Here is a 25,741-nt window from a genome sequence, read left to right on the forward strand (position 1 = left end):
ATTATTTTTCCTACAGTTCCTGTAATGACGCATTAAATGAATTTAAAAATGCGAATTTATCTACATAATAAAGTAAAACTTTCTCCATGATAACGGTAATTAAATAAAAAAACGAACTCGAAAACCCTCTTTCTTTTTTCTGCGCTTTTATTGCACAGCACTGTAAACTGTCAAAAGTTCGCGTTCGTAAACAGATGGCACAAACGTAAACAAATCCCAGCCTCGAACAGCGTCTCGCTGGGCAGCTACAAAATAATGAAATTATGTAAAGAAAAACTCATTTTTTCTAGTTAAATGTACATTCATCACGTGTTCTGTGTTATAGACGAGTAGTAGAACGTTTGGAAATAAGGAATTAACCGTTAATGTATTTATTATAGCAACAAAGCAAAACAAAGAAAGAACAACACAAGTGAAAGATGCATTTCGTACGATGTAAGTGCCATTAATTCTGTGTATTAATTTAACTTTTATCAAATAACAACCACCATCTTTTATGTTTGAAAAGGACGTTTTAGCTAGAGATACTGTTTTCTACAGCAACTATCAACTCTGAACGCTCCATGTAAACAACCGTGCGACGAAACAGTGTACACAGTACTTCGAAATCAGTACTTTAATCACCAATCATGGATTACAACATTAGTCGACTGTGCCGCGTGTGCCTGGAGGAGGGAGTGTTTACATCAATATTCAGCACCGATCTGGTCGCAATGGCACCGGCCAATATGCTCGTAATGTGTGCCAACATAAAGGTAAGGCAATGTGCAATCGAATGAACCGGAATCAGATAACAAAGGGTGCAACATTACAGGTATCGAGAGACGATGGACTTCCCAGCACGATCTGCAACAACTGTATGTACCGGCTCGGGGTAGCATTTCACCTAAAGCAACAGTGTGAAAATTCCGACATGAGACTGCGCCAGTACATGAACGGAGGCTCGGCCATGAGCTACAGCTACACGCTGGACAAGGAAACGATGACGGACGACTCGTGGCTGCTGTCGGGCATGGACCATAAAGGCGACGATCAAAAGTCGCCGGAAAAGTGCGCGTCTAGTGAATACTTCTCTCACCCCTTAAAGTGAAGGTTTTATAACACTTTTGCTTTTCATTTGTAGAAAAACAAACAGCAAAAAACGATACCGAGTCAAACTGCCCGAAGAGCGCAAGAAGAGGGGGCCAAAACCGATGCCAAAAATTCCACAAACCTGCTACCAGTGTCACAAATCCTTCAAGTGTGCCGCTCAGCTGCAAATGCATCTACGGTAGGGGTAGAAACTTCTAAAGCAAACTATCATTTTAATCGAAACATTTCTCATTTTCTCCTTCCTTCCCACAGCACACACTCGGGCGAAAAACCGTACGCATGCAATCTCTGTCCCCGCCGGTTCGCCCAAAAGCACAACCTTGCCATCCACCTGCGCACGCACACGGGCGAACGGCCGTACCAGTGTGAGATCTGCAGCAAACAGTTCTCCGCCCTGGGAAACTTTCAGGCGCACAAAAAGATACACACGAACGAGCGGGATCACGTGTGCCCGTCCTGCAACAAGGGCTTCATCACGTCGGGCGATCTGACCCGGCACATGATCTCACACTCGGGCATCAAAAACTATCACTGTGATATATGTGCCAAAAGCTTCAGCCGGAACCGTGACATGATGGCACACAAGCGCAAGATGCATCTGGAAGAGTGTGGCAACGAGTGCTACAAGTGTCACGAGTGTCACAAAGTGTTCGCCACCCTGAACAATCTGAACGTTCACATGCGGGTGCATGCGCAGGAGGAGAACGTGGCGGATCCGGTGGGTGAACTTATGCCACCACACGGACAACAGCAGCAGCAGCAGCAGCAGCAGCAACAGCACCAGCAGCACCACCAGCAGCAGCTCCAGCATCAGCTCCATCACCAGCAACAGGCACATCAGCAGGTTCCGGTACCACTCGCCCTACCACCACACGCACTCGGTCCACCGGGCTCGCTTGGCGTGGGGTTGGGTATGTTACCATACCCGTCCTCCCACGTGCCAACCCATCCACCAGCACAGGTAGCGTACCACAGTCAAATGCATCCAGCACAACGGTTACACCCTTACTAAAATGGGGCATACATCACCAAGGCTCAGCACCAAGAGGGAAATTGTCATCACAGTATGGAAAGAAGCATCACACACACAATTGCATACATAAGGTAATTATTTATTTAAGTAATAAGTGAATAAAATTTGTATCTGCACCGAAAAGGAGTTCCTTTTTTTATTGCTCTTCTTTGTCTGGTTTGCTGGTACGGGCATTTATAACGACCCTTAGAGTAGGCTAGTGGATATAATGGATCGAACAGCACTGGATCAACCGCAAACGATCCGTGGATCGTGAATTTTCTATCTATTAATTGAAAATCTATCGAATCTAACGCACGTGGGAGTGTACAAACGGGATCGGTTGCTTGTGGTGTCAGTGATACTGGACTTTCTGGAATTGCAACACACATGCTTCGCGATTGTATCGGTACGGGTGGAAAACCTGGATTCGAGGGGGCTTTAGAAGGATAAAATTTAAAAAAAAGTTAAATAAACCTTTAAGGTCACAATTTGCTCTTCCCTTCTATCCAGGCTCCACTACATTGATTGGTGAATTTGTGCGTGAAAAAGGGAACACTATTTATTTTAATTTTGTTTTTCTTCTGTTACCTACCTATACCAACAGCCCTGCCAACAATGCGTCATGCACTTACACTCACGACCTCTCTGACTCAGAACGTGTTTTTTCTTTTGTGCGCACACCCATTCGGCACGCCGTTTTGCTGTGGGTGGTGTGGCAAAGTACACGGTGGCGCGTGAACTTGCCATGCATTTGCCTCCAGCCAAGCGGCAAATGTAGTACATCCAAATTTAGAACCGAAAGAAAGGAAGCCGGTGATGCTTTTGAATGGAGTTCTAGAGTATCGCAAAACAATAAACATTCAAAAACCTTGCGCATGCACCACATTCCGACACACGCACACACTCCGGACTATCTCTGTCTGTACTGTTTGCGTTTCATTAATAAAATGGCACATGTAGCTACTAGCTGTGCGTACCGAGACTAAACCTTTACGCAGCGGCTCCCCCAACACGTACCGTTTGTTGTGTAGACTAGAGCTAATTTAGGCTTGCTTGGCTTTGTTTTTTCCTCTCCCCTCTCCCCTTATCTATTCCAATGGTTTTCCACTTCCCTACCCTATCACATAAAGGATGTATCCGCATGTCCGGTCTACAACCCATCCTAAGGTTGAATACTTTTGAATCGCTCTTCCTCTCTCTCGCAACGCTGTTTTTGGCAAATTTTGCTTTCGCTCTTTGGTGGCACCACTTTGCTTGGTTTTAGAACGCCTTTTACTAACGAACACAACGAAGCATCCGCTCCACACGATCTATGAAAATCGAACGCCACTGCTTGGGGAACTATAAATACTTACCGTGCATGTTGTGGGAAAATTGAGTTTGTGTTTGGATGCATCTCCTGCAGCCTTGCGTCCGGTCCGGGCGTCCCGCTTAAGTGCATCCATTATTGGTCCTCTTTTAACCTGATCCGCACACGTGCTCGAAGCTTCCGTTCTCCTTGGTGTTTGTGTGTGTGGAAGTGTGGAAGGCTTACAATTAAATTACAACTACCCTGCAACTAAAGACCCGGTCGACCAGGCCACAACAGGAAAAAACAAACAAAACATGGAAGACCTCTTTGGCTTGGTCATCGTGTTTGTGCACGTGCGTGTTTCTGGAATTAGGATCTGCAGTGGGGGAAAACGAACGAGGGCCCAGCCTGCTCAGCCCAACCAAATACTGTGCAGCAACGTGGTGCACCTCACAACCGGTGCAGCATGCTGCCGGCGCCACCGCACTGGCCGTACTTGTACATCTTCACCAGCAGCGGATAGTGCACGTTCTCGTCGTACCCGTCCGTCTGCTTCAGCTCGAGATGCCGCGCCCAGATCGCCTCGTTGTAGCACTGCAGCAGCTCGTAGTGGAAGCCCCGGGCGACACACTCGTCCAGAAACAGGCCCAACGTTTGACCGCGGCGCGGGGCCGTGATCAGCGCGACGCCTTCGTCCGCCAGCAGCTGCCAGATCGTGTCGATCAGCTGCGATCGGGACTCGTCGAAGAACAGGCAGTCGGCGGACAGGATGAAGTGGTACCGCTCGTTCGGAGGTTCCCGGTCCGTCCGGGCCGTCTGTTCCCACTTCAGCACGGACGATTTGATCGTGCAGTTGAACTTGTTCAGCACGAGCGAGTGGCGCACATTCTCCACCGACAGCTCGTTCCCGTCGGTCACGTGCACGAAGGCGGGCTGGCCGTACTTCGCCAGCACCAGCCCGGCCAGACAGGTCATACCACCGCCCAGCTCCAGCACCGACGTTCCCTCGAACTGGGACAACCGGGAAAGGATGTAGTAGGCGAGCGCTTCCTCCGACGGCCACACGCAGATGTTACCGGTGTTGTTGAACCCGATCAGCTCGCTCGCCGTCCAGGGCCGCTCGGGCCCAATCAGCCGGATCTTCAACCGGTACCGATCGTACAGCCGGTACACGTACACGTTCTCGTCCTTCTCGTCCCCGGCCCGATCCGCCTCGATCAGGTTAAACTTGGCGAACTGATCGTCCTCGCTCGAATCGTGCCGGAGCGCCTTCGCCAGCAGCTTCCAGCGTCGCCGGGCGTTCACCGTGTTGTGGCGCTTCCGCTCCAGTGCGTCCTCCAGCTCGCGCGCCACATCGGCCCGATTGTTGTTGTTGTTGTTGTTGGCCGTATCGTCCTGGCCGGCGGGTAGACTATTTTTATCACCGCTCGGCTCGACTGGCTTGGGCAGTAGCACGGCCGGCTGGCCCTGATGCAACAGCCGTGCCGACCATCGGGTGTCCGCATCTGCGCCACCAATCGGCACTGTGGGTGGCGTGATTGATGTGACGGCAGGGCCGGAGCACGACGCGCCCTCAACACGCCGTTGCCGTCGCAACGATTTAATTGGATTATTCTCCCCATCGCATGGGCCGGCGAGGGGCCGGGCGGGCGATGGCGCTCGGTCGGCCGGCCCATCGGTGGCGACCGCCCGATCCGGTGTCACCTGTTGCTGGTCTGACATTTTCCAATTTATGTCATCTTCGTGTTGTCGTCGCCGCCTCCATTGCCACCGGTCATCCGTGGCGTCTTGCACGCTGGCACCCGTTTCTGGCGCTTCGTCCCGGGCCGTTTCGTCCCCGTCCGTCGTGCCGACCGAGCGCATTGCGTTGTGTTACACGTGTTTTTTGTTGTTGTTGTTGTTGCGTTCGTTGCGTTGCTTCGTTCCGCGTCAACGGTAACTGTCCATGCTCGTGGCTGCTTGCCGATTCCAAGGATTGAGATTCGGTTAATGCCGGAACACAGTTGAATGGGTAATTTGTTGATACATCTGTCTTGGACAATTGGAAGAAAAGTAAGAGACAAGAAAAGAAGAAAACGGTATAAATGTATTAGAATGAGCAGATATATATCACGCACTGTCACTGTCGAGCAATCGAACGAACTCGAGGCAACGGGTCGGTATGAAATGGTTTACTGGTTTGTTAGCGGTAGGGTTTATTTATAACAATCAATTCCCGCGTGTAACCTTACATCTTCAGCTGCCTGTGTCTATCCTCCGCTCCGCTCATCGGCCGGTGCGCTAATGCACGCGATTTTATAGTCTAGTCTAGTGCGCCCTATTGGTACGAAACTGTTGGCCACGATTCACGGCATGTTTGCCATTTGTTAGCCATTGCAATAACAACACACACAGACACACACGTGCCACCCGTCTAGTTCGTCGCTCGTCGTTCAATGACGAGGCAGAGGGAGAGACTCAGCACACACACACACACACACACACACCGATTTCCACTTGAGACCTTTCAGATGCTTTCGAAACGATGGGAATGATGCACTCCCCCCAAGCAAAACCCCTCTTATGAACGGGGCCTTCTTTTTCGGGGTGGAGATTTTACACCGTAGTACGCTGGGGATACACTCCACTCGATAAAGGTTTGTTGGCTGCCGTTCAACTTTGGAATGGATGTGCAACCCCCGGTGTGTGGGGGAGAAACAATCGCTAACCGGTATGGAAGGATGGAACAGATAAACACAGCACAGCACATAAAATTCAAAACTGAACCGTTGACGTGCAAATGGGGTGGGGAAGGCAATGGAGGCGATATGCTTCTGAGATAGCACCAGTGCAAGGAGCAGAAGGAAGGAGGTGGATCTGATAATCAATTTGCTTACCAAAAACGTCTTCTATACGCAAGCGCGCTTATCAGGGTTCGGGCAGACGGTAATGAGGTTCTGATAAGTGAACCTTGCGTTACTTAAGTTGGGAGAGGTACACAGACATGGAAGCGCGTATGCGTGCACAATGCGAGATAAATAGGGTGATATAGTAAATTAACGGACGATAGAAGATAGATTGCAGAAGCAGCCGAAGCAGGAAGGGTGTGACGCAATGACGCTCGCAGATGATTAGATTTAGGTCACATCGCGATCACGCGATGTGTTCAATCTTTGCTTTCTTGGAATCTTCTCAAGAGTTGCTGATAAATTATCTGGATGATTTGGCTATTGGATCTTTCGATGTGGGTGTTTTTTATGTGTCTCATTTAATCTTATCAATTCTTATTTGATTGTCTCGGAGATTGTTGTTCTATTTCTGGTTGTTTGTACGTTAATAACCTAATAAAAATTTAATCGAACATCATTTTAACGGTAATTAAGACCTTGGAATTGAAAAAAAAAATACTTTTCTCAAGACAGAATATCGCGTTAGGAGTAATCTATTTGATCGCTATAGATAGTAGAACCTTTTAGTAACTAATGCATAACTAGACTTAAAATGGTTGTGGAGAAAAAGAAAAAAAAACATCTACCGTTAAATGAACAATCTATTGGCACCGAGTGTAGTTGTTAACACATAAATTAAGAGAACAAAAACATGAATTAAGCCAAAAGTACAACCCTTTCGCGTAGCAATTTAAAGATTGGTAGCTCTGATTCAAATTCAAGAAACTCAATGAGTCTCCAAAGAGAAGATCCTTCTAATATGCATAAGTCTCTAAAGATTATCTAGATACTAAGGAGTCATGAATCTCTAAATACACACATCGAGCGACACCGTCCGTGGAGCACAGATATTCACAAATAAGACTTATGAATCTTTGAAGAACCGTGACTTTTAAAAAGATTCATCAATCTTTAAAGATTCCGAGGTAAATCTTTTGAGATTTGAGTCCTGATTTTGAACCTTGAGTCCTGATTTTGAAAAACATTACTGAAGATTCATGTTAATGGATCTTTACGAATGTGTTATAATCAATATAAAAACAAACTCTTTCATTACTGAACACGCTTGATATTCCACTTGCTGGGCTGCCGTAATGTGAATTAAAAACACCAAACAAAACACACCTATTTTCACAAATTTTCCCATTTTGCATTCGTGTATTAGGTTATAAAGAGTCCGTCTCATCAATGGTTCACCGTGAATATAGCGGCTTGTTGTTGAATTAGCTTTATCTCCTTCTGGCCATCTCTTACCATGGCAATTGGTTTTTGTGTTTTTTATCCGAAAGATCTTATTTTTATAGTTAAACAAGCCTCTTACTAAGCATTCGTAGTGCATAGTCCTGCATGTTGAAAAATACTTGATTTCGGTGATTTGGGAATTTACGGTACTGTCGGTTTATGGCTGTTTGCTCCAATAGATCGCATCTTTGGCTCCAATAGATCTTTATAGATTTTTATTGACTATAAGCAAGGTCGTGCGGGTTTTTTTTAGCGAAAATAGAAGCTTTGTTGTGACAATTTAGTAATACATTAAATGTTCAAAGTATTTTATGTATTTTTATACTAATATAGTAGTATACTTTCCTATCTTTTTGATGTTCTACAGGTTGGCTGTTTGGCCGCTCATTCATACAACCGTCTATTTCTTGCATTCCACAAAACACATACTTTTTGTTAGAAACGTTACCATGTTTGGAGCTTACAATGAGAATGTTATATCCACCGATATCGGAATTTCTAATAGAAGAAAAGAACGCCTAAAGATGATGCTTCAAAATGAATCTATTACGTACACCATAGTCCTGTGTTGAATATTCAAGGAAACTATTGTTATAAATATGTAGACAGTTGTTTCTTGACCAAGCTAACCCTGTGTTTACAGGGTTTCTCAATGTTTTTTGGTTGCTTCCCATATTTGTTTGGTGTGTTTCCACGAATTTTTGGGCATTTCCCAAATTTTTTTGGGATCAATTGTAATACTGTCTAATGGAACGATACCAATACATCCTGGAAACGAACCGAAAATCTTTGGGATACGATAAAGAATACGATTGTGTTACACTTGCCGAGTGCCTACAAATCAAAAGATGGATATAATGATATAGAAGAATAAAACAATAAAAAGACAAAAAATGAAATAACAAATTCTTCCAAATAATATAATATTTTCTAGTCTCATCAACTGTCTTGAAATGTTTCATTAATCAGGATATTTGGTATATTTTTTTTATTGTTATCTTCCACAGTACTGTGCTCTTCCCTCTGTTCATCTCGATCGATGCTTCGAGTTTTTCGATAAATGCTGCTACGAGCCAAACAACCCATTTATTCATGATTGCGAAACAACAATAAATCACTGCAAACCACACAGTGACTTCATTGTAACACCTCCTTGACTTGCCCATAATGTAAGAAGAAAAAATAAAATGCTTATACTGTAAACTGGGCAACAGCCAGACCAGCCTCATTTTGTGGCCATCGTTTGGCTCCTTTTTCTCCATGTGACATTGAGCTGCGGTGTTGTTGGTTGCCAGTCAGATCAGTTGGTGCCAATAGTTTGTCCTGTTTTTTCCCCCATCGGCACTCGTGCAGAATGTAGATTTCTTCAGGGTACGCAATTATTATGCTCTGAATGTATATACCCACGAACCGGATTGTGCAGCGGCCCGTGTACTATTGGGGCACTGGTTTTCTTTCTCTCGCTCTCTCTCTCACTTTCCTTGTTTCCTTACCCCCTTACACTCAATCACAAGAAGAGCTCACTATCAAGATCTGTAAACGATCAATTTAGAAACCGTTTCAAGGATTTGTGCTGTGCGTGGTGGAGGTGGTGGAAGAAAAGAAAGGAAGCAAGCGCAATCGCAACCACCCGATAGCCAAAAGTCATGCCCGGCAAGATGGATGTAAATGGACGCTCGATTTGACCCTGCCAATGGTACTGCTGCCGCTGATGATGCTGACGATGATGCTCATGATGATGATGATGATGATGGTGCAGTAATGCAGCGAGGAAAGAAGTAGGAGCACGGATCTATTGGCTTCAGCATCGAGGACACGTTCCGCGAGCACAGACGTGCAGCAGATTTATCTTCGTGTATGAAGCAGGGCGCTCATACACACAATTGCCAATTGCCAATGAGAACGGTTCGCAGCACTGTACTGAGTCACGCTGAATAGCTGAACCGATAGAGACCAGGGCGCTGCAAGCGAGAGCGCAATCGATTGCTAAATTATGAACCGCGTATGACTGGGTTCGGACAGCATCCCTGGCCGAGTTATGTGGTTATTGTTCTTAAAAATAAATCCCCTTTTTTTAACTTGACAAACGGTAAATCATTCAGTTTGATAGTTAACCCCCCACACTGTTCTGTCGGAGGGCAACTTTTATTTTCCCAGCCACCGTTACACACCGAGGTTTGGGAGTTTGGGACGGTCAATTTAATTGGTAGCAGTACCATACGATTTTACTAGTACTCGAGCGCTCTCTGTTCGGGCGATGGTTGTACGTGGGGAAAGGCGATGAACATTGGGTTTTAAATGCCAAAAGGGAACTCTTTGCAAACCATGCGGAACACCATGAAACAGTATGCGATGTAGGCTGCGGTGAATGGTGAACCAGGGGCAACGGGCAACAACGGCGACGACAGTGATGCTGACGGTCGAATAAAAATATCGCCAACAAATGGGCGAGCAAATCTAATATCGTTAATTTGAATGTTGAGCATGAAATGAAACAGGCGGTGGGGAGGTAGCACAGGCAGAGGAGGATCTGTGCACGGTACGGCCGCACAGGTGGATCGCACCAGTTACGACTTATAAAAGCCGTGGACAGATACACGAACACTCACACACACACGCTAAGGGTCTCGCGCTGGGATGTCCAAGTCAATCGTGTCAAGGATGGGAACGAAGCGCCAAGCGTGCGGGTTTTATTCCTTCTCTCTTTTGCGTTCGCTTTGAAGCAGCTAGTAGATGATTATTCACCCTGTCTTTGCGGGGGAGAAATAGGGAATGAGAAATATAGGAGAGAGAAAAAAAAGACAGAAATCTTTCAAACACACAACCAATGTAACACAGCGCGTCACTGGCCACGCGTTGTCTGCTGGGGAAGGTTTAATTACACCTTCCTTCCTTCTGGACTGGTCGGAACGGTTCAAAAGCCAACCGTTGCCTGAAAGGGGGAGGCAGAAAGAAAGCAAAAACGAACAAAAAAAGTTGCCACAAATAATTGCGAGTGGCAGCAAACGCCGCTGTTCGATATGTTTCCTCATTTCTTTTTCAGCTGAAGTGTTGAAGAAAATGTGTATTCTTTATTTCGCTTTTCAATGTTTTTTTTTTTTTAATTTCGCTCCTGTGTAACAGTTATAACTCATTTCTTGTTGCGCTTGTGGTCGGACGGTTCAAGTGGGTTCGTTGATGTGATGAGTGTATTAAATGGAGCATAATTTACTGCTCACTGCGCTTGGATTGGATGAAAGCAATGATGTAAGAAAGATGGCAATGCATTTAAAAACCACTTCAATTTGGTAGGTAGTGAAGGAAATGTATGGAAGATCATTAAGTAATGAAGCGTGATTACTTATTTTCAATGAAGCAATAGAAATGTATGCATTACAAAATAGGCTAATGTTTTGAAATCGGATAGACGAAGCGAATCTTAATTGCCAATGTAATTGAAATGTTGAAATCAAGCGTTTAATTGTTTTACACATTTTTTGCTGGTCTATTACAGCACAATATTTGGTAATTTAGGGTTGGAAGTTTTTATACTATCTTGTGCATTACAGGGATTTCCAAGTCAGTTTCGAATGTAAACATTGTTATTCACCGCATGCAAAAGCTTTTCCACATGGATCTGACATTTCATATCCATCATAATAATTTTTAATTTCTTCAGCATGATTTTCAAGACAACTCAAGCTGGATTGAGTTTGACAGTGCTTTGTTATGTGTTGAAAATCATATGTAGAAACTGAAATTTCATGTTGAAAAAAAAACCATTTGACAGCTGTTGATAAACATCTTGGATGCGGTGAATAATGATGTGCACATCCGAAAGTCACTTGGAAAACCCTTAATGAACGATAACACAAAATTAGAATAGATAGTTAAATATTTTGTTGTGAATCAAGAAACAAGAAAGAAGACAATATGCATAAATTAATTCATAACCGCTTCAACAAGCTGCTGCCTACGTTTTTTCACTGGGGTTTGAAGCTGATAGGTGAAGTGTTGAAAATCATGCTGAAGAAATTAAAAATTATTATGATGAAAATGAAAAATCAGAGTGATGTGAAATAACTTCTAGCAGGTTGTGAAAAAAATGCTTTCAATTCTAAAGTGCCCTGTATGTTTATACCTGGAAATGTGTAAATTTTTCTTAATTTTAGATCGAACAATTTCGGCATTAATTTAATCAATATGTTGAACATACATGTTTTCTGAGTCAATTTTCAATGTCTTCAAAAAGTTCCATTGCTTGCAAGATGTTTTTCGACAGTTGTTATATGTTGTATTTGCATCACAATAATGTTTCAGTTTTTCCACATGATTTTCAACACGACTCAAACTGGATTGAGTTTGAAAGTTATTTGCTATGTATTGAAAATCATGCGTAAGAACTGACATTTTATTGGGTCGTCAAAACAATATAAAATAGCTGTTGAAAAACATCTTGCAGGCGGTGAATAATGATGTGCACATTCTAAAATGACTTGTAAGACCCTGTAATAGAAAATTGTTTGTTGTAAGAAGTTGTGGGAATTTGAAGGATCTAAATATGATTTTTTTTAAATACCTTCATAAAAAGAAAGATCATCTGTATAGTCTTTATACTCTTCAACAAAATTAATGTAAACCACCAGCCCGGTACAACGAAAGACACAAGGATTAAATGTCTCGAGCAAATCGAATGTATTGTCTGTTATGGCGTACGATATGAATAATGAACACACTCATTTAACCATCACAATTGTCACAAATTCCTCTTACCACAAGTAAACGTTGCAATAGAACTAGCAACTAATTTGTATTCTTCTCGCACAATAAACGAAACTGTCCTTTCATTGAGTTATGGGAAGAGTTTTGCCTCATTACGTTCCACATAATTACCAATTCACCCAGTAATGCCCAACAGCGGACACGACGATGCCAGCGACGAAGGCGACGATGACATTAGCACTCCTAATTTGCACAATGGCTCATAATTTCTTCGCTTCACGCAAAAGGTCGGCGCGCGGTTGCCCGCAAACCAGACCAGACCAGACCCAGACCTTTGGGTAAATACGGCGGGATTGTGCAATTGTGCACCTTCGTGCGCAAAGGGAAACGTACATAAAATGCATCGCTTCTAGCTGGTCCGGCGGAAGAAGTCATCATCGTCGTCGTCGTCGTCGTCGTCGTCGCCAGCTCAGTGGTCAGCCAAGGTGTCGTTTTTATGTTTGTTTGTTTGCGCGTTGTCTAGCCTGACAGGCTCAGCTGTTGTGCTTTGCTCAACAAGATGCCACTCCCGCGCGAAAGGGTGACCGGTAGGAATAGAATGCATTTCGAACCAATTATCCTATAAATAAAGTAGTGTGCTGCCCCGCCCGTGTGGATGCTGTTTGTTCGATCGGCATTCACTCTTAAAACTATAACCTTGACTGTGAAACGGTGCAAAGGAAATTCACGGTGGTTGAAAGATGAAGCGGTGGCGTTGCATAACGAGCAAAGGGTTCGATTATACTCGATCGATTTAATTGCCCGTAGTTTCGTGTATCATATAAATATTATTCTATCCTACTAGACTGTGGAGTAATGTAAACAGCCAGTATTTAATCATATCAATCAGATCAGCTTGCTTTTGCACAAGCAGAAAAAAGCAGCCAAAAAAAGCCCGCAATTAAATCGTGCGACAGAAGGTTTAGAGAATTTATTTTATGAACGTCTAGCTGGGTGCGTCGAGCGTTCGCAATAAAAGCTAGGCCAAAGGAAGTCCCGGTCTGAGAGTTCAAGAATGAACGCGGTTTTTGTACCGCTGTTTTCCTCCACCACCCCGTTTATAAGACGAATTGATACTCAAAACACATGTTTCAGTTCATTTTTCAATTTGTTTCATTAAGCGGCTGCCGAAAAACACGGTGGCACGATCGTTTATCTGATGTCTCGTTTTTCTTTCGATCCTACCTCTACCTCCCTAGACGACGAGAAGAGAGGAGTGAGTTTCTGTTGCTGCTGCTGCTGCTGTTGTAAATGTGGTTTACATTTTCGCGATCTTCTCCCACATGTTTACACAACGGGCAGGCGTGTGTGTGTGTGTGTAGTAGCGCCCCCGGACAGCAGATGGCCTACCGAACGCAGCCGGGTGTTTCCTTGATATTCCAGCACGGCGAAAGATCACGATCGTGAAGGGGAAAGGCAGCAAACAGCCAAAGAGCACGGGGGAAAAGTTTAGTTTAAACTATGTGTGTGTGTTTTTTTTTTTGCTACTGTAGCTCGCTGGACTGAAACGATCGTACGCCTACACACGGGGCAAGTGTGATCGGGGTGTCCTTCAAACCATCGCCGCTCGGGGCTGACCCGTGGCGTCCGGTGTGGTCTCCGGATGGCGGAAGATCAGCGACAAAATTTATGAATGAAATCTTATTTCAAGACCCAAGGAGACGAGCGGAGAGGGAAGAGAATGTGTGAAAGAGAGAGAGACTTAGAGGCTAAAAAAACACGATCATGTCCTCTCTCATCCTCGTTTGTTGGTTTGTTTCTTTTCTTTTTTTTCTCCGCCATCCGAAGAAGCGACTTTTAATAACAAATTATTTTTACCTCACCAAAAAAATAACCGATTGGCGGCTCTACTTCTGCCGCACGACGGAACCGTTGAGCCAAACGATTACAAAAAAAAATAAATTTGATCACAATCGCACACGGCATTGCCTGCCTGACTGCCGCGAGCCTTTCGGGTGAACTTTTATTTCTAGACCAGTCAGTTTCTATACTTAGCCCTCCCCAGGGGAAAGGGGGAGCGGTTTGAAGGGTAAGGGATTGAAATGAAAATAAGAAGAAGAAGAAGAGAAAAAAACAAACGCCCTCCGAAAAACCACTCAAATGTCGCCTGCGATCGGGGCCGGATATTTTCAAAACCCCCGCGATTTAATTTGGCGATGAATTGTGAAGCCAAAATCACACACGGCGCGGGACTAATTAGACACGCGGACAACAAAAATAATACACCCAAACACACAAGCTATAAGCGTTCGATCGAACGAGCAGGGATAAATGGGATAAAGGGTTTAATTTTAATGCCCCTAGCAAATGCTACAAATCCAGCAACAGGGTCTTGGGTTCGGGGACGCTCGTGTCATATTGGTTTTATGATTTGTTTGTTTGTTTGTTTGTCCGTAGAATCACCGCAGTAAACAATCTAAGACGGTGGGCTGCAATTGCGCTCGGAGCCGAGTTTTACTATGTCGTCCGTGCAACCGCAAAACCGTGCGGGGTGTTCTGTTTTCGTTCGTGAATGCAAATTTTACGGCCCCATGCCCCATGACCTGCCCTGCCCGACCCGGTGAAGGTGGCTGTGCTGGAACACAATCAACGGTGCAAGATGTTACCGTGCCGTAGTTTTTTGGTTTTGTACTGGACGTCAGTGTTTCCCATCTGTCACGGATGATGGATGGGGGCTGATGGATGGGGACGTTTGGAAGCATTTTTTTAATAGGAACCTTTGTAATGAAATGTTATAAAATGGAGTCTTAAGCTGTCAGTACGAATAGTTATTCTAAATTGCATATTACACGAACCATGTATGGTGTAATGCGAATAAATATTATGTTCATGGAAGATTAAATGGAAATAAATAGAGATTTTGATGTTCATACCAGGCTTGTCGATTCGTTTTAGAATTTTTCATAATAAACAACTGCAACGTATTTAGAAAAGCTTTTATATTTCCTCAAATTGTTGTTGAACAATAACCAATGTTAAAGTAATCATTGCTAGAGATTCTTTCCATTACAGGTTCTTTGTTGTTTTCCGAAAATGTGTGGTTGTTTAGCGGAATTTGGAGCAAATGTGCCATACGGGGCAAGAGTGCCACCAAGCATTTTTCCTTAAAAACTTTAGTTTAATGAGCAATTGTGTATACAGTTGGTTGCTTTCCAATGACTAGGTATACTGAGCCGAATTTCATATAGACCAATCGATATTCCCCATTGTTTTGAACTGATTTATATTGAGTTTCAAAATTGAGCAGAATATTATAATTTTTGAATCCAATCAAAAAAGCTCTCAAAAATCATGCGAACAATCAACCGAGAAAATATTTACACCACCGTATAGCTGAGAAAACGTGACATTTTTTGTGGGGTTAGTTGAAAAAAACTTTCTTTTTGTCACTGAAAAATTCAATTTCAAAAAATTTACAACTTTTGGGGCAAGTGTGCCACCATCTTTCATAGGCGCGAGCTGTCAAAAATGTAAACATTGTTGTAGCGTGCTGCGGAATGGTGCGCTATTGTGAGCGGATTCTACTCCGGAAAAACAGACCAGCAACAACCCATATTCCGATACAGTTTGTGATGAAAAAGAGTTCATTGGTGACTCAAGACATGTAGGAATACATTTCCGGTTATCTCCAATTATCTAAGAAATACGGTTATTTTAACCAGGTGGCCGTCTTGCCCCATACGAGTGGCACTCTTGCCCCATAGCCCAAAAAACAACGTCTTTTTGGACCCTTTATAAAACGCTTCAAAAACTGTTTTATTTGCATTTTTTTCAAGCGAAACTCATTTACAAGTGAGGAAATAGATGTAAAATGGTAATGAGATTTGAATCGGCTTTTGAAAAACACGTTTTAGTGAGTTATAACTTGAAATGCTTAAGGTGGCACACTTGCCCCAAGTTGCGCTACCATAGTTTTTATGTTCCGTTTTCACGATTTTTGAGCGTTACCCATTATTGTTTGGTTCAATTGTATTTATGTCCAATGAGACGATATCAATGAATCGCGAGACGGAGCCCAAAAAATACGGGAACCAACCAATAAATAATGGGAAACCATTCATTATTTGAACGATGCCATAACTCGTTAAGAAACACAGTTTAGATGAAGCTTTAAAACACATTATTAGTTTACTAGTCTAATTTTGAACAATAAATCTCAATACAGCATTTCAATAATTAATTTATGATACAATAATTACAATGTATCTTACAAATGCCAAGATGTTAAAAATAAACATGGGTAGAAACCTCTGTACAACTATGAAATAAAAAAAATATTCTAATAAACATACAAGCACTCTTCTTTTGTGCAATATTATACAACTTAATATTGGAAATATGTTATGAACCTCTCAATCGCTAGTTCGAGCTGTTTGTGATCGCATAAGTTGATATGCGTGTAAAAATAAAAATAAGTATATTTAAAGATTAGCCGGTCTCGTATTAAAGTCGTCAATTCGTACGACTTAACAACATGCCCGTAATGGGTTCAAAATGGACTGTGCCGCCATACGTAGGACTGACTATCTTGCTATGGGTAAATCAATAAGTCACTGAAAGCCAACACCACAAGTATTGGTACAGGCAGGCCTTGACCGACAACGGTTGTTGAGCCAGAAGAAGAAGAATATTTAAATATTAAAAATAAACGCTTTTTAACGTATTGAACGAAAGAACGAAGTTCTAACGTATTTAACACTTTAAGCGCCGTGTCATATACACCTGTTTCCATCTACGTTCGAATCTCGTGCCGTTTGCATCGAATCGCAAACCGCCTGCTTCGAATCGCATGCCACTACGATCGAATGCGTGCACCCATGGTTGAATCGCGTGCCAGTACGGTTGAATCGCGTTCCACTATGGTCGAATCATATGCCACTACGATCGAATTGTGTGCCGCTACCATTGGATTTCTGAAAGCAAGAGCATAGTAAACTGTTTGTTTACGTTTGAAAGCTGTTTCCTTCTTCGCCGACGGCATTTCATTTGTAAAATACTAATAAAAGGGATTTATTCGCTGATTATAGGTAAACTCCACGAATATTGGTTGAAACCAAGGATTTTACCATTAACAACGAACACCGAATATTAGTTGAACTTAAGGATTTTACCATCAACAAGGGACCACGATATTCATCGATAACAAGGATTTTACGTGTAATCAGTGAATAACTGCCTTTTATTAGCACTATTTTACAAACGAAATGCCGTTGGCGAAGAAAGATATAGCTTGCAAACGTAAACAAACAGTTCACTATGCTCTTGCTTTCAGAAATCCAATGGTAGCGGCATACGATTCGATCGTAGTGGCATATGATTCGACCATAGTGGAACGCGATTCAACCGTACTGGCACGCGATTCAACCATGGGTGCACGCATTCGATCGTAGTGGCATGCGATTCGAAGCAGGCGGTTTGCGATTCGATGCAAACGGCACGAGATTCGAACGTAGATGGAAACAGGTGTAAATTCGCATGACGGTTTTGCTCACCGTTCAGCTTTGCATCTGACGCTCAGTGATTCTCTTGAGAACGAATGAGGTAGCAAAGAGAGAACGAGAACGACATGTGCTACTCCGCTTATCGCAATGAAACAAAAGAGTGATAACAATCGCAAGAAACTGTCGCTCTCATCGCTCTCTTGCCATGCGCTACGTGCTCACTCAAAAACTGTGACGTCAGGCTGGCGGTCAAAGTGTTAACGTATATTTTAACGTATTTTAACGCATTTTTTTTTAATTTTTTGTTCTTTTTATTTTATTCAAGCTATACATTATTTTTTATGTTGTTTATTAGCTTTATATAGGTTAAGCTGCACTCTTGTTGTTCGTTAGCTGTACTGGCAAGGTAAGATTTTACCATTGTCATTGAACTTTCCAAATTCCGAATTGAACTTCCAATTTGCAAATTTCCAAATAGCTGTCTAGTCACTCACAGTTCTTTTAAATGTATTGGCTATTAAGTTGTGTAATTAACCTTAAGTTATGTAGATTTAACCTCTGTACAACCCTCGAGGTAAGCATATTGTGAATGAATAAATTAAATGAAACGAAAGTAGAGGGTTTGCTGGGGAAATATGCTCCTCTGAGGCAAAACGCACCTTTCTTGATTTCTTATGAAAAACGCATCCTTGGTTGCGAAAAAAGTAGTCACCAGTGAGGAGCAAACTAAACTACATTCATTATGAGAATTATACAGCTCTACAAATACAGAAATAAAAAATATACACAAAACAAAACCATCATTAGCTCGAGCACGTTTTGATGTAATTTAGCCTACCACTCCGCTAAGGGACAAAAGTTCAAAAATTATTGATGCGGGGAATACAAGCGTGGAATCAGTGCTTTAAATTGCACAAAAATGTATTGCCACATGTGCAAATCTACACGTATTTTAAACTGTTTTTGTTGTGAAACAATGTTTCTAAACTATGCGAATGTAGACATAATGCGCTCAGTAGATTGCGGTTAAGACGCGAATGAGGCCAATTGCCTCTATAAAAAAGTAGATTACGGCAAAATGTACCAGTTACTGCAAACTAAAATGGGTTTTAATGATTGCCATTTACATTGGCTCGTTTTTTCCGTTGTCTTGATGCGTTATTAAGATGCGTTTTGCCCCGTTAGTATGGAGCATTTTAACCCAGCAGAGGCACATTTTGTCCTAGCCAGTTAAAAAACGTTTTAAAAATTGATTGAAACTTTATAGACAATCATGCATGAATTGTCTTCTTAGCAAAAATGGTAAATGTTCCTTATATGAATTTATTAACTCTACAGCCGCTAGTGAATCACGTTGAAAATTAATCAATTTTCTATTAGTGGTGCGTATTACTCCATGAATTCCTACATAAGCAGATGGCTTCAAACAGTACAACTATCAATCTATTTGCCTCAGTTCATGATGCAAGCCGAATGTATTACTTTTATTCAATTTCCTCCGATGCGTCCAAAAAAAAAAACATAAGCCTCCCAATCCAATGGAGACGCCTGGTAGCCGACGCAACGAGCGGTCACAAACCACCAGGCTGCTCCATCAGCAAACGGCAACAGCACGAAATCAGATTCATGGCAGCCCGCCGAAACTGGCCAGCAGCAATACTTATGCCCAAAGAAATTCCCACCCCCCCCCCCCCCCCCATAGCAGCCAACGTACTTCTTTTTTTCATTTCCTTATTTCTGCTCACTCCCCCCCCCCCCCCCTCTCTCTCTCCCCTGCCAATCCGTACTCCTTTTTTTGCTCGATCAGAAACGGTCGATAAGAAACCGGTAGTGAAGCGTTGACCGAAATCATGATTTATGCTCGAGACAGTACTAAAAGACTAGCCGGGGAGTGGAGAGCGTGGAGAGAGAGGAGAAAAACCGCACGTGCGGTATCACGTTCAAACGCACGCACATACAAACACGTACACATAGGGAACGGCCGATCGAAAACGCATCACATAGACGGAGATAGAAAAAAAAAACAGGGAAAAGAGGAGAGTATGACGAAGGGAGGGGCAAAGAACAAGAACAAAAGAGCTTCTCGTGTTTCCGCAGTCTTTGCGAAATCTATCAAGCTAAAGGTGAGCGTATGTGTGTGCGGACGATGAAGCTTGCAACCGAACCGGATTGTGTTGCGAACCCGCAACTCATCTGCAAGAAACATCCGCAACATTGAGCGCAAGGAACGAACAGCTGATAAACTGGGAAGAATCTGGGGAGGACGGGTTGTTTTTGGTTTATTTCCCCCCCCCCCAAATCGTCCCAAAACACTCCCTTCCCTGCGCCCGGGACCTTCTCCGTACCTCATCACTTGAAACACTCGTTCCGTTACCTTACCTGTCACGTTGCTTCTTCTGGCTTGGCGTTTGGCGAGAGTTGCTACGCGTGTGGAATGTTTCACTCGAGTGTGAGTTGCTCAATGTCAGAATTCAGGTTCACGGTCAACAGACAGCGGCGTGCCAGAGCGGATGCACCAACGAAAAGCGCATTGCAACAAACCACGTGGCCGGTATGCGTCTACTGTTTTGGGGGATGTGCTTTTTATATTTTTTCTTTTTTTGTGGGCTTGTTTTTACTTGGCAGAACGTTTTGAAAGTGATAACACACACGCACACTGACACGACGGTGACGATCAAAAACCAAATCACCCGTATCACTTATTAGGAGGGTTTTTTTTTTGAGGATGCGTTTAGCTTCCTCTTCGTCGGCCGTTTGACGAGATCGGATCACGTTCAGGTTCAGGCTTTCCGCTTCAGATTCGCACTAGCGCCGTCAACGTCGAGCAGCTGTCCTCGCACTAATTAAACATAATACTGATTGATGACCACCGCTGGCACACATACACGCACACACGCACACACAAGCACACTAGACACTAGACAGTAGAAGGAATGCAAAGCTTGAGGGGTTCTGTGATGCTGGTTTGTTTGATTTTTTTTTTGTTTTATAATCTACATTTTCTGATCAGGGCAGGAAACGGACGGAATTACACGATTATTTAGGCGGTTTTTTGTTCGCTTTTCTTGTTCTGTGAATGAGCGATTTTTAAATTATTTTCTGTTCCTTATTTTGTGTCCCTATTAAGCGGTTGACTTTATTGATTTCCCTACTTTCCTAACAAGTACTCCCCGACTGGCCTGCGGACACGGTAGGATTTTGTTCTTGACGGTGGCTGGCTGGCAACTGAAACGGTTTCGAACGAACGAAAACACACACCGCGTGCGGGCAGCTGTCTCGAGCAGGCACCACTTCCACGAACTACGATGCTACCGAGCCGGAGCGTGAGACTGAACTGAGCCCGCCAGCAAGCAAGCGAGCGAGCGAGCGAAGAGCAAAATAAAACGTTTACGCGCGGAAACATGAACACAGCCGTTCACATAACGTTCTTCTCTCGGCAGAGCTTTGGTGGGATGGGTAGCAATCAAAAAACATGTTATTTGTATGTGTTTTTATTTTCTGTAAGTAAAGTGTACAAGTGTATCGAAATTAAATCAAGCCAAGAGAGCACCAAGTGAGCACGGTCGCACAGAGTGCACTCTTAAATCGCTCGCCCGACGGACACTCGGATGTCTCTCGGATGATGCGGGTGCAGGATGATGATGCATCGAGAGGATGAGATCTCACCTCGAGCATCGACGGACTGACCACAAGGAGAGTGTGCTGTGTTTATTGAACCGCCAACAAGCGAAAGTGAAGATCAACTGCTTTGTCAATTCTCTCCTGGCGTTAAATTGGCGCTCCGAATGGATCAAACCTCTGAGCTGAGAGCCGTAGTAAGAGCAGCTCACGGTTTCAGGCACGTTTTGGCGCGATTACGGCAGGTCAGGCAGTCCCAAGGGCCAACGGTTTCGGTTGCGCACTGTTTTGTACCATTTTTTTTTGCTTCACTCGTTTCGGGAAATGCCAGCTAAAAATGACTCAACTTGGTTGTAGTGTGTAGCCGCTAGCGAACGATGCATCTCGCCGTTCGCAGACACCGTTTTGTTTTTCAGTTTATTTATTTACTCAATCCACTTGTTTCCCCCTCGTCGCTCTCTCTGTCTCTCAAATGCGCACACGGCAATTTGTTCCGCACTTGTGTTCTTTTCTTGTAAGCACTGTAGGCAACCCTGCAGCTAAATGATTTATGATCGGCTACAGGGACAGCGGTGGACGTTTTTGCTTTGCTGTGGTAGTTTTCATTTGCGTAAGGGTGGTAAAGTTTTGATGGGAATCAAACCGTTATTTTTTTGCCCCCCCACGAACGTTTCGGAACCCTTTTGCGGTACCCTTTCGTTATTATGATGTGTGACCATCCGTTGATGAGGGTGGAAGCAGTAGATTAAGGTGTTGATCCGCCGTGAAGGATGTGTGATGTGTGGGGTAGTAGAATAATGGGTTTTAAATGCCACGCAGTTATTAGTTGATAGGAGTTGCGTTTTGCCAACAGTTTCAAATAGGTAGATGATGATATTTAGCTTGTAGTCTCTTTCATTTGGGGTGATCATTTGTATGTACCTTAAGCAGTTATGGGCTTTTCTTTAAAAAAGGCTTTAAAAGACCATCCCCACACCATTTAACACACCATCTTTAGCCACAGTTTGATATCAGGGAAACTCTGATTAGCGTTTAAAAGAAATAGCATAGATGCGATCCCGTGGTAAAGCGGTCAACACGACTTAGCAACGTGCCAGTCGTGGGTTCAAGCCTCATATGGGCCGTCCTGCCTTAGCAAGGACTTGATTATCAGGCTGCGTGGTTTGATATCAACAAAAAGCTCTAAAGCCATGTAAAGTCCGGCATGACCACGTAGGTCACTGTGCCAAGAATAAGAAAAAGAAATAAGTAAAAATTTTAGAACAATAAAGATTTTTTGAGAAAACAATGTTTTCTTCTCGAAGTTGATCATTATTCATAGAACTTAAAATAAAGGATTCACTGTACACGCTTTATCTTGGAGGACATTTAAATGATTAATAGCAATAAAATAATACAATAAAATAAATTTATTTAAATACCAATGTGTATTTTCATTTTCAGCATTCGTTATATATGTAAGACACTTTACGTGTACATTATTACAGCAAACTTGTAGAGTAGTTAAGTGAAGATATTAATTGTTTGTTAAATATCGCTTCAAAGCTTCTGCTAATGAATTATTTTCTTTATAGTAATGATAACTGTTAGAAAAAAATCCAAAACAATACTAGACATACAAATTAAATCACTCATCTTTTTTTACTTTTTCTATTTATAATCTACATTATCTACATTAATCTACATAACATACACCGCCCTGTTCCTTAACATACACCGCCAACCAAAACTATACGGACAGCCATTTTTAGCGATTTGCGTTAAATCTGGAAGAGGTTGATAAAAACGGCGATTATATGAATCGTGTGAAATGCTATTTCATATCTATGTATATTTTGTAATATTTTTGATATATTAATTGCATGATATATTACAAAAAATAAACAAATTTAGACGTACCATAACTATAAAGACGCATAGAAAAATAAGTTTTTGTAATTTATAATACTTTTAAAAATCATCCAAAAATATGAAAAAAAAATATTCTAGTAAGATTTCACATAAAAATATTTTTTAACGATTTTTGAAAAGTGATTTAAAATTTTATTTCAAAGCAGTTATGAGTTTTATAAAAATAAATGTCGAACTGTTTTTTTAATATAAAAATTATTTTAAATAAATGTTCGGATAATGATTATTTTGAAAATACAAAAAAGTATGTAAAAATGATTAAAAAAAATGCCATGAGTGCCATTATCACTTTAGTAAATAATAGTTCAAAACTGATCCGATTAAAAACAAGCGACACAAACAACACAAAAACATTTTTTTAGCAGATCCTAAATATTTGCTATTGCTATATAACTTGATTTGTTTTTAGACCGCTACAAACTGGCGCTGCAAAAGCGACTGCCCATATAGTTATGATAAGCGGTGTACTTGCCTCAGACTATCCTAACTAACTTTAAACTATTTATTTGAGAGAGTTCCTATATAATGTTCAAGACTTCAAATTTATAATCATGGTTCGATTGTATTGTAATATAAGATATAAATTAAGATTACTCTTCGATTGCCTGACTAGACTCATGATTCTTCTTCTTCTTTTTGGCACAACAACCGCTGGCGGTCAAGGCCTGCATGTACCCAACTATTGAAGTGAGCTTGGCTTTCAGTGACTTAATTGTTACCACAGCAGGATAGTCAATCCTACGTATGGGGCACGGTCTATTCGGGGCTTGAACCCATTACGGGCATGCTGTTAAGTCATTCGAGTTGACGACTGTACCACCAGACCGACCCAACTCATGATTATTAGGAATATATAAATACATTATATTATTTATCTGAATTTAGTAAAAACTAGAGCTGCTATAAGCTTCATTAGATGGCCAAGTTTGACTTTGAAGATCAAAAACACCAACTAAGCGAAAAAAAACCAACCCCCAAGATTCGATAATACTCTGCAAAGATGCAAAACTTTTAAAACACATTCTAGCTGCCCACTAGGTTAGGGCAGCAAAGTAAAAACAATCGCCAGAAGCTTGGCTGCTTTTAATCTTCAAAGTGAACCACAAAGCACAGCACCACGCACCGAGCGGGGTTGATTGTTTGCTTGTGCAAATGTCTGGTTATAACTAAAACAATTCCACGCAGTAAAAGCCTACGATACAAACACACACACACACACGCACATACACTCTTGCTACACACTCCTGTAGCGTACTAATAATAAAGATGGAGCAAAACTTGTTCACCTCGCTGGATGGGATGGAGGCTGGGCTGGGAGGGTAAAATAAATCTGCAACGCTTTCTCGCTGTACTCTTGCCTCCTCTCTAAACCCTTTCCTCCCCCCCAAATGGGTTACTTGCATCCAGTGTGCGCTGTAATAGGTAGGGTAGCAGCCGTAGGAAGCGGCGGCTAGCTAGCTAATTTATACATCCCTTTCCGACAATGAACGGCAATAAAGGTTGCGTTTCGTTCCAGCCGAGCGTCATCGGCCGACGGGACGCGTTGCGAGACGAGGGCAGCGAGAAGTATACAAAAAGATGAAGACATTCCACAACGGTACGGTGACGCGGAACGAGCCCGGCCGGTCCAGTGTGAATGGTCAGCTTTGAACTGAGTTTTCTTTCTTCATTTGTTTTTGTGTGCGGTGGTATTTTTTTTTTCTTTCTCCCTTCTCGCCACTGTAGTAGCATGCACGGTTGCGCTGTGTAAACTGTGTGTCTTGCCGGTGGCCCCGAGACAGGAGTAATAACTTCGTGCAGCGGCAAACGCGGCCATCGAGCACGAGGAAGTGTAATAAAATTGCTTTTCACACGCTCAATGTGTCACTTTTCGCACGGGCACGCCCTGGGAGGGGGTTAAGGTCAGATGGTGGAAAATTCCTGGAAAGCAAGCAAAACCAAATAAAAGGATTGGCGCAGATATGCAGACTGCCCATGGATCATGGTTGTTTAACATGGAGAAGAAAGAGCGTATAATAAATCAATCGCGGTTGATGTTATTAGATTTTATTTCAATAATTCACAGATAATCGTAATGCGATCATACGAATGTTTACATTTCGATCTGGCGCTACGGAACGAGCTTCCAGCTGAAAAACCACCTCCCCGCCGATGAAGCTTCTTAATTACATTATCCATCTTTCTGTACGATCGCGATCGTGCCGCTAATTAAAATAACGTTGTGACATAAAGTTTATTTAGTGATTAATACAGGCGTACGTAGATGTGTGTGTGTGTGTGTGTGTGTGTGTGTGTGTGTGTGTGTGTGTGTGTGTGTGTGTGTGTGTGTGTGTGTGTGTGTGTGTGTGTGTGTGTGTGTGTGTGTGTGTGTGTGTGTGTGTGTGTGTGTGTGTGTGTGTGTGTGTGTGTGTGTGTGTGTGTGTGTGTGTGTGTGTGTGTGTGTGTGTGTGTGTGTGTGTGTGTG

At 42.8% G+C, this 25,741-nt stretch overlaps 2 protein-coding genes across 4 annotated transcripts; one reads left to right on the forward strand and one right to left on the reverse strand.

Moving 5' to 3' along the window:
* Positions 1–182: 182 nt before the first annotated feature.
* On the forward strand, positions 183–2,248 carry LOC1280086 (zinc finger protein 1 homolog). The gene is made up of 5 exons (XM_319888.4): positions 183–435; positions 509–755; positions 815–1,050; positions 1,124–1,270; positions 1,345–2,248. The coding sequence occupies exons 2-5, from the start codon at positions 630–632 to the stop codon at positions 2,102–2,104; spliced, it is 1,269 nt and encodes a 422-aa protein (XP_319888.4). The 5' UTR covers positions 183–435; positions 509–629; the 3' UTR covers positions 2,105–2,248.
* On the reverse strand, positions 2,184–21,101 carry LOC4578227 (calmodulin-lysine N-methyltransferase). Of its 3 annotated transcripts, none has more exons than XM_061657823.1 (2): positions 20,128–21,101; positions 2,184–5,426 (listed from the first exon to the last, which is right to left on the reverse strand). In XM_061657823.1, exon 2 carries the CDS (start codon positions 5,259–5,261, stop codon positions 3,849–3,851), a length of 1,413 nt encoding a protein of 470 aa, XP_061513807.1. In that variant the 5' UTR covers positions 5,262–5,426; positions 20,128–21,101; the 3' UTR covers positions 2,184–3,848. The 3 variants fall into 3 exon arrangements, with proteins under 3 accessions (XP_061513807.1, XP_061513810.1, XP_061513809.1); XM_061657826.1 differs by having other exon boundaries at positions 2,184–5,430; XM_061657825.1 differs by lacking the exon at positions 20,128–21,101 and adding an exon at positions 5,630–6,562.
* Positions 21,102–25,741: the final 4,640 nt, after the last annotated feature.

This window comes from Anopheles gambiae, chromosome 3, assembly GCF_943734735.2.
Source record: "Anopheles gambiae chromosome 3, idAnoGambNW_F1_1, whole genome shotgun sequence".
In the NCBI taxonomy this organism is placed as follows: Eukaryota; Metazoa; Arthropoda; class Insecta; order Diptera; family Culicidae; genus Anopheles; species Anopheles gambiae.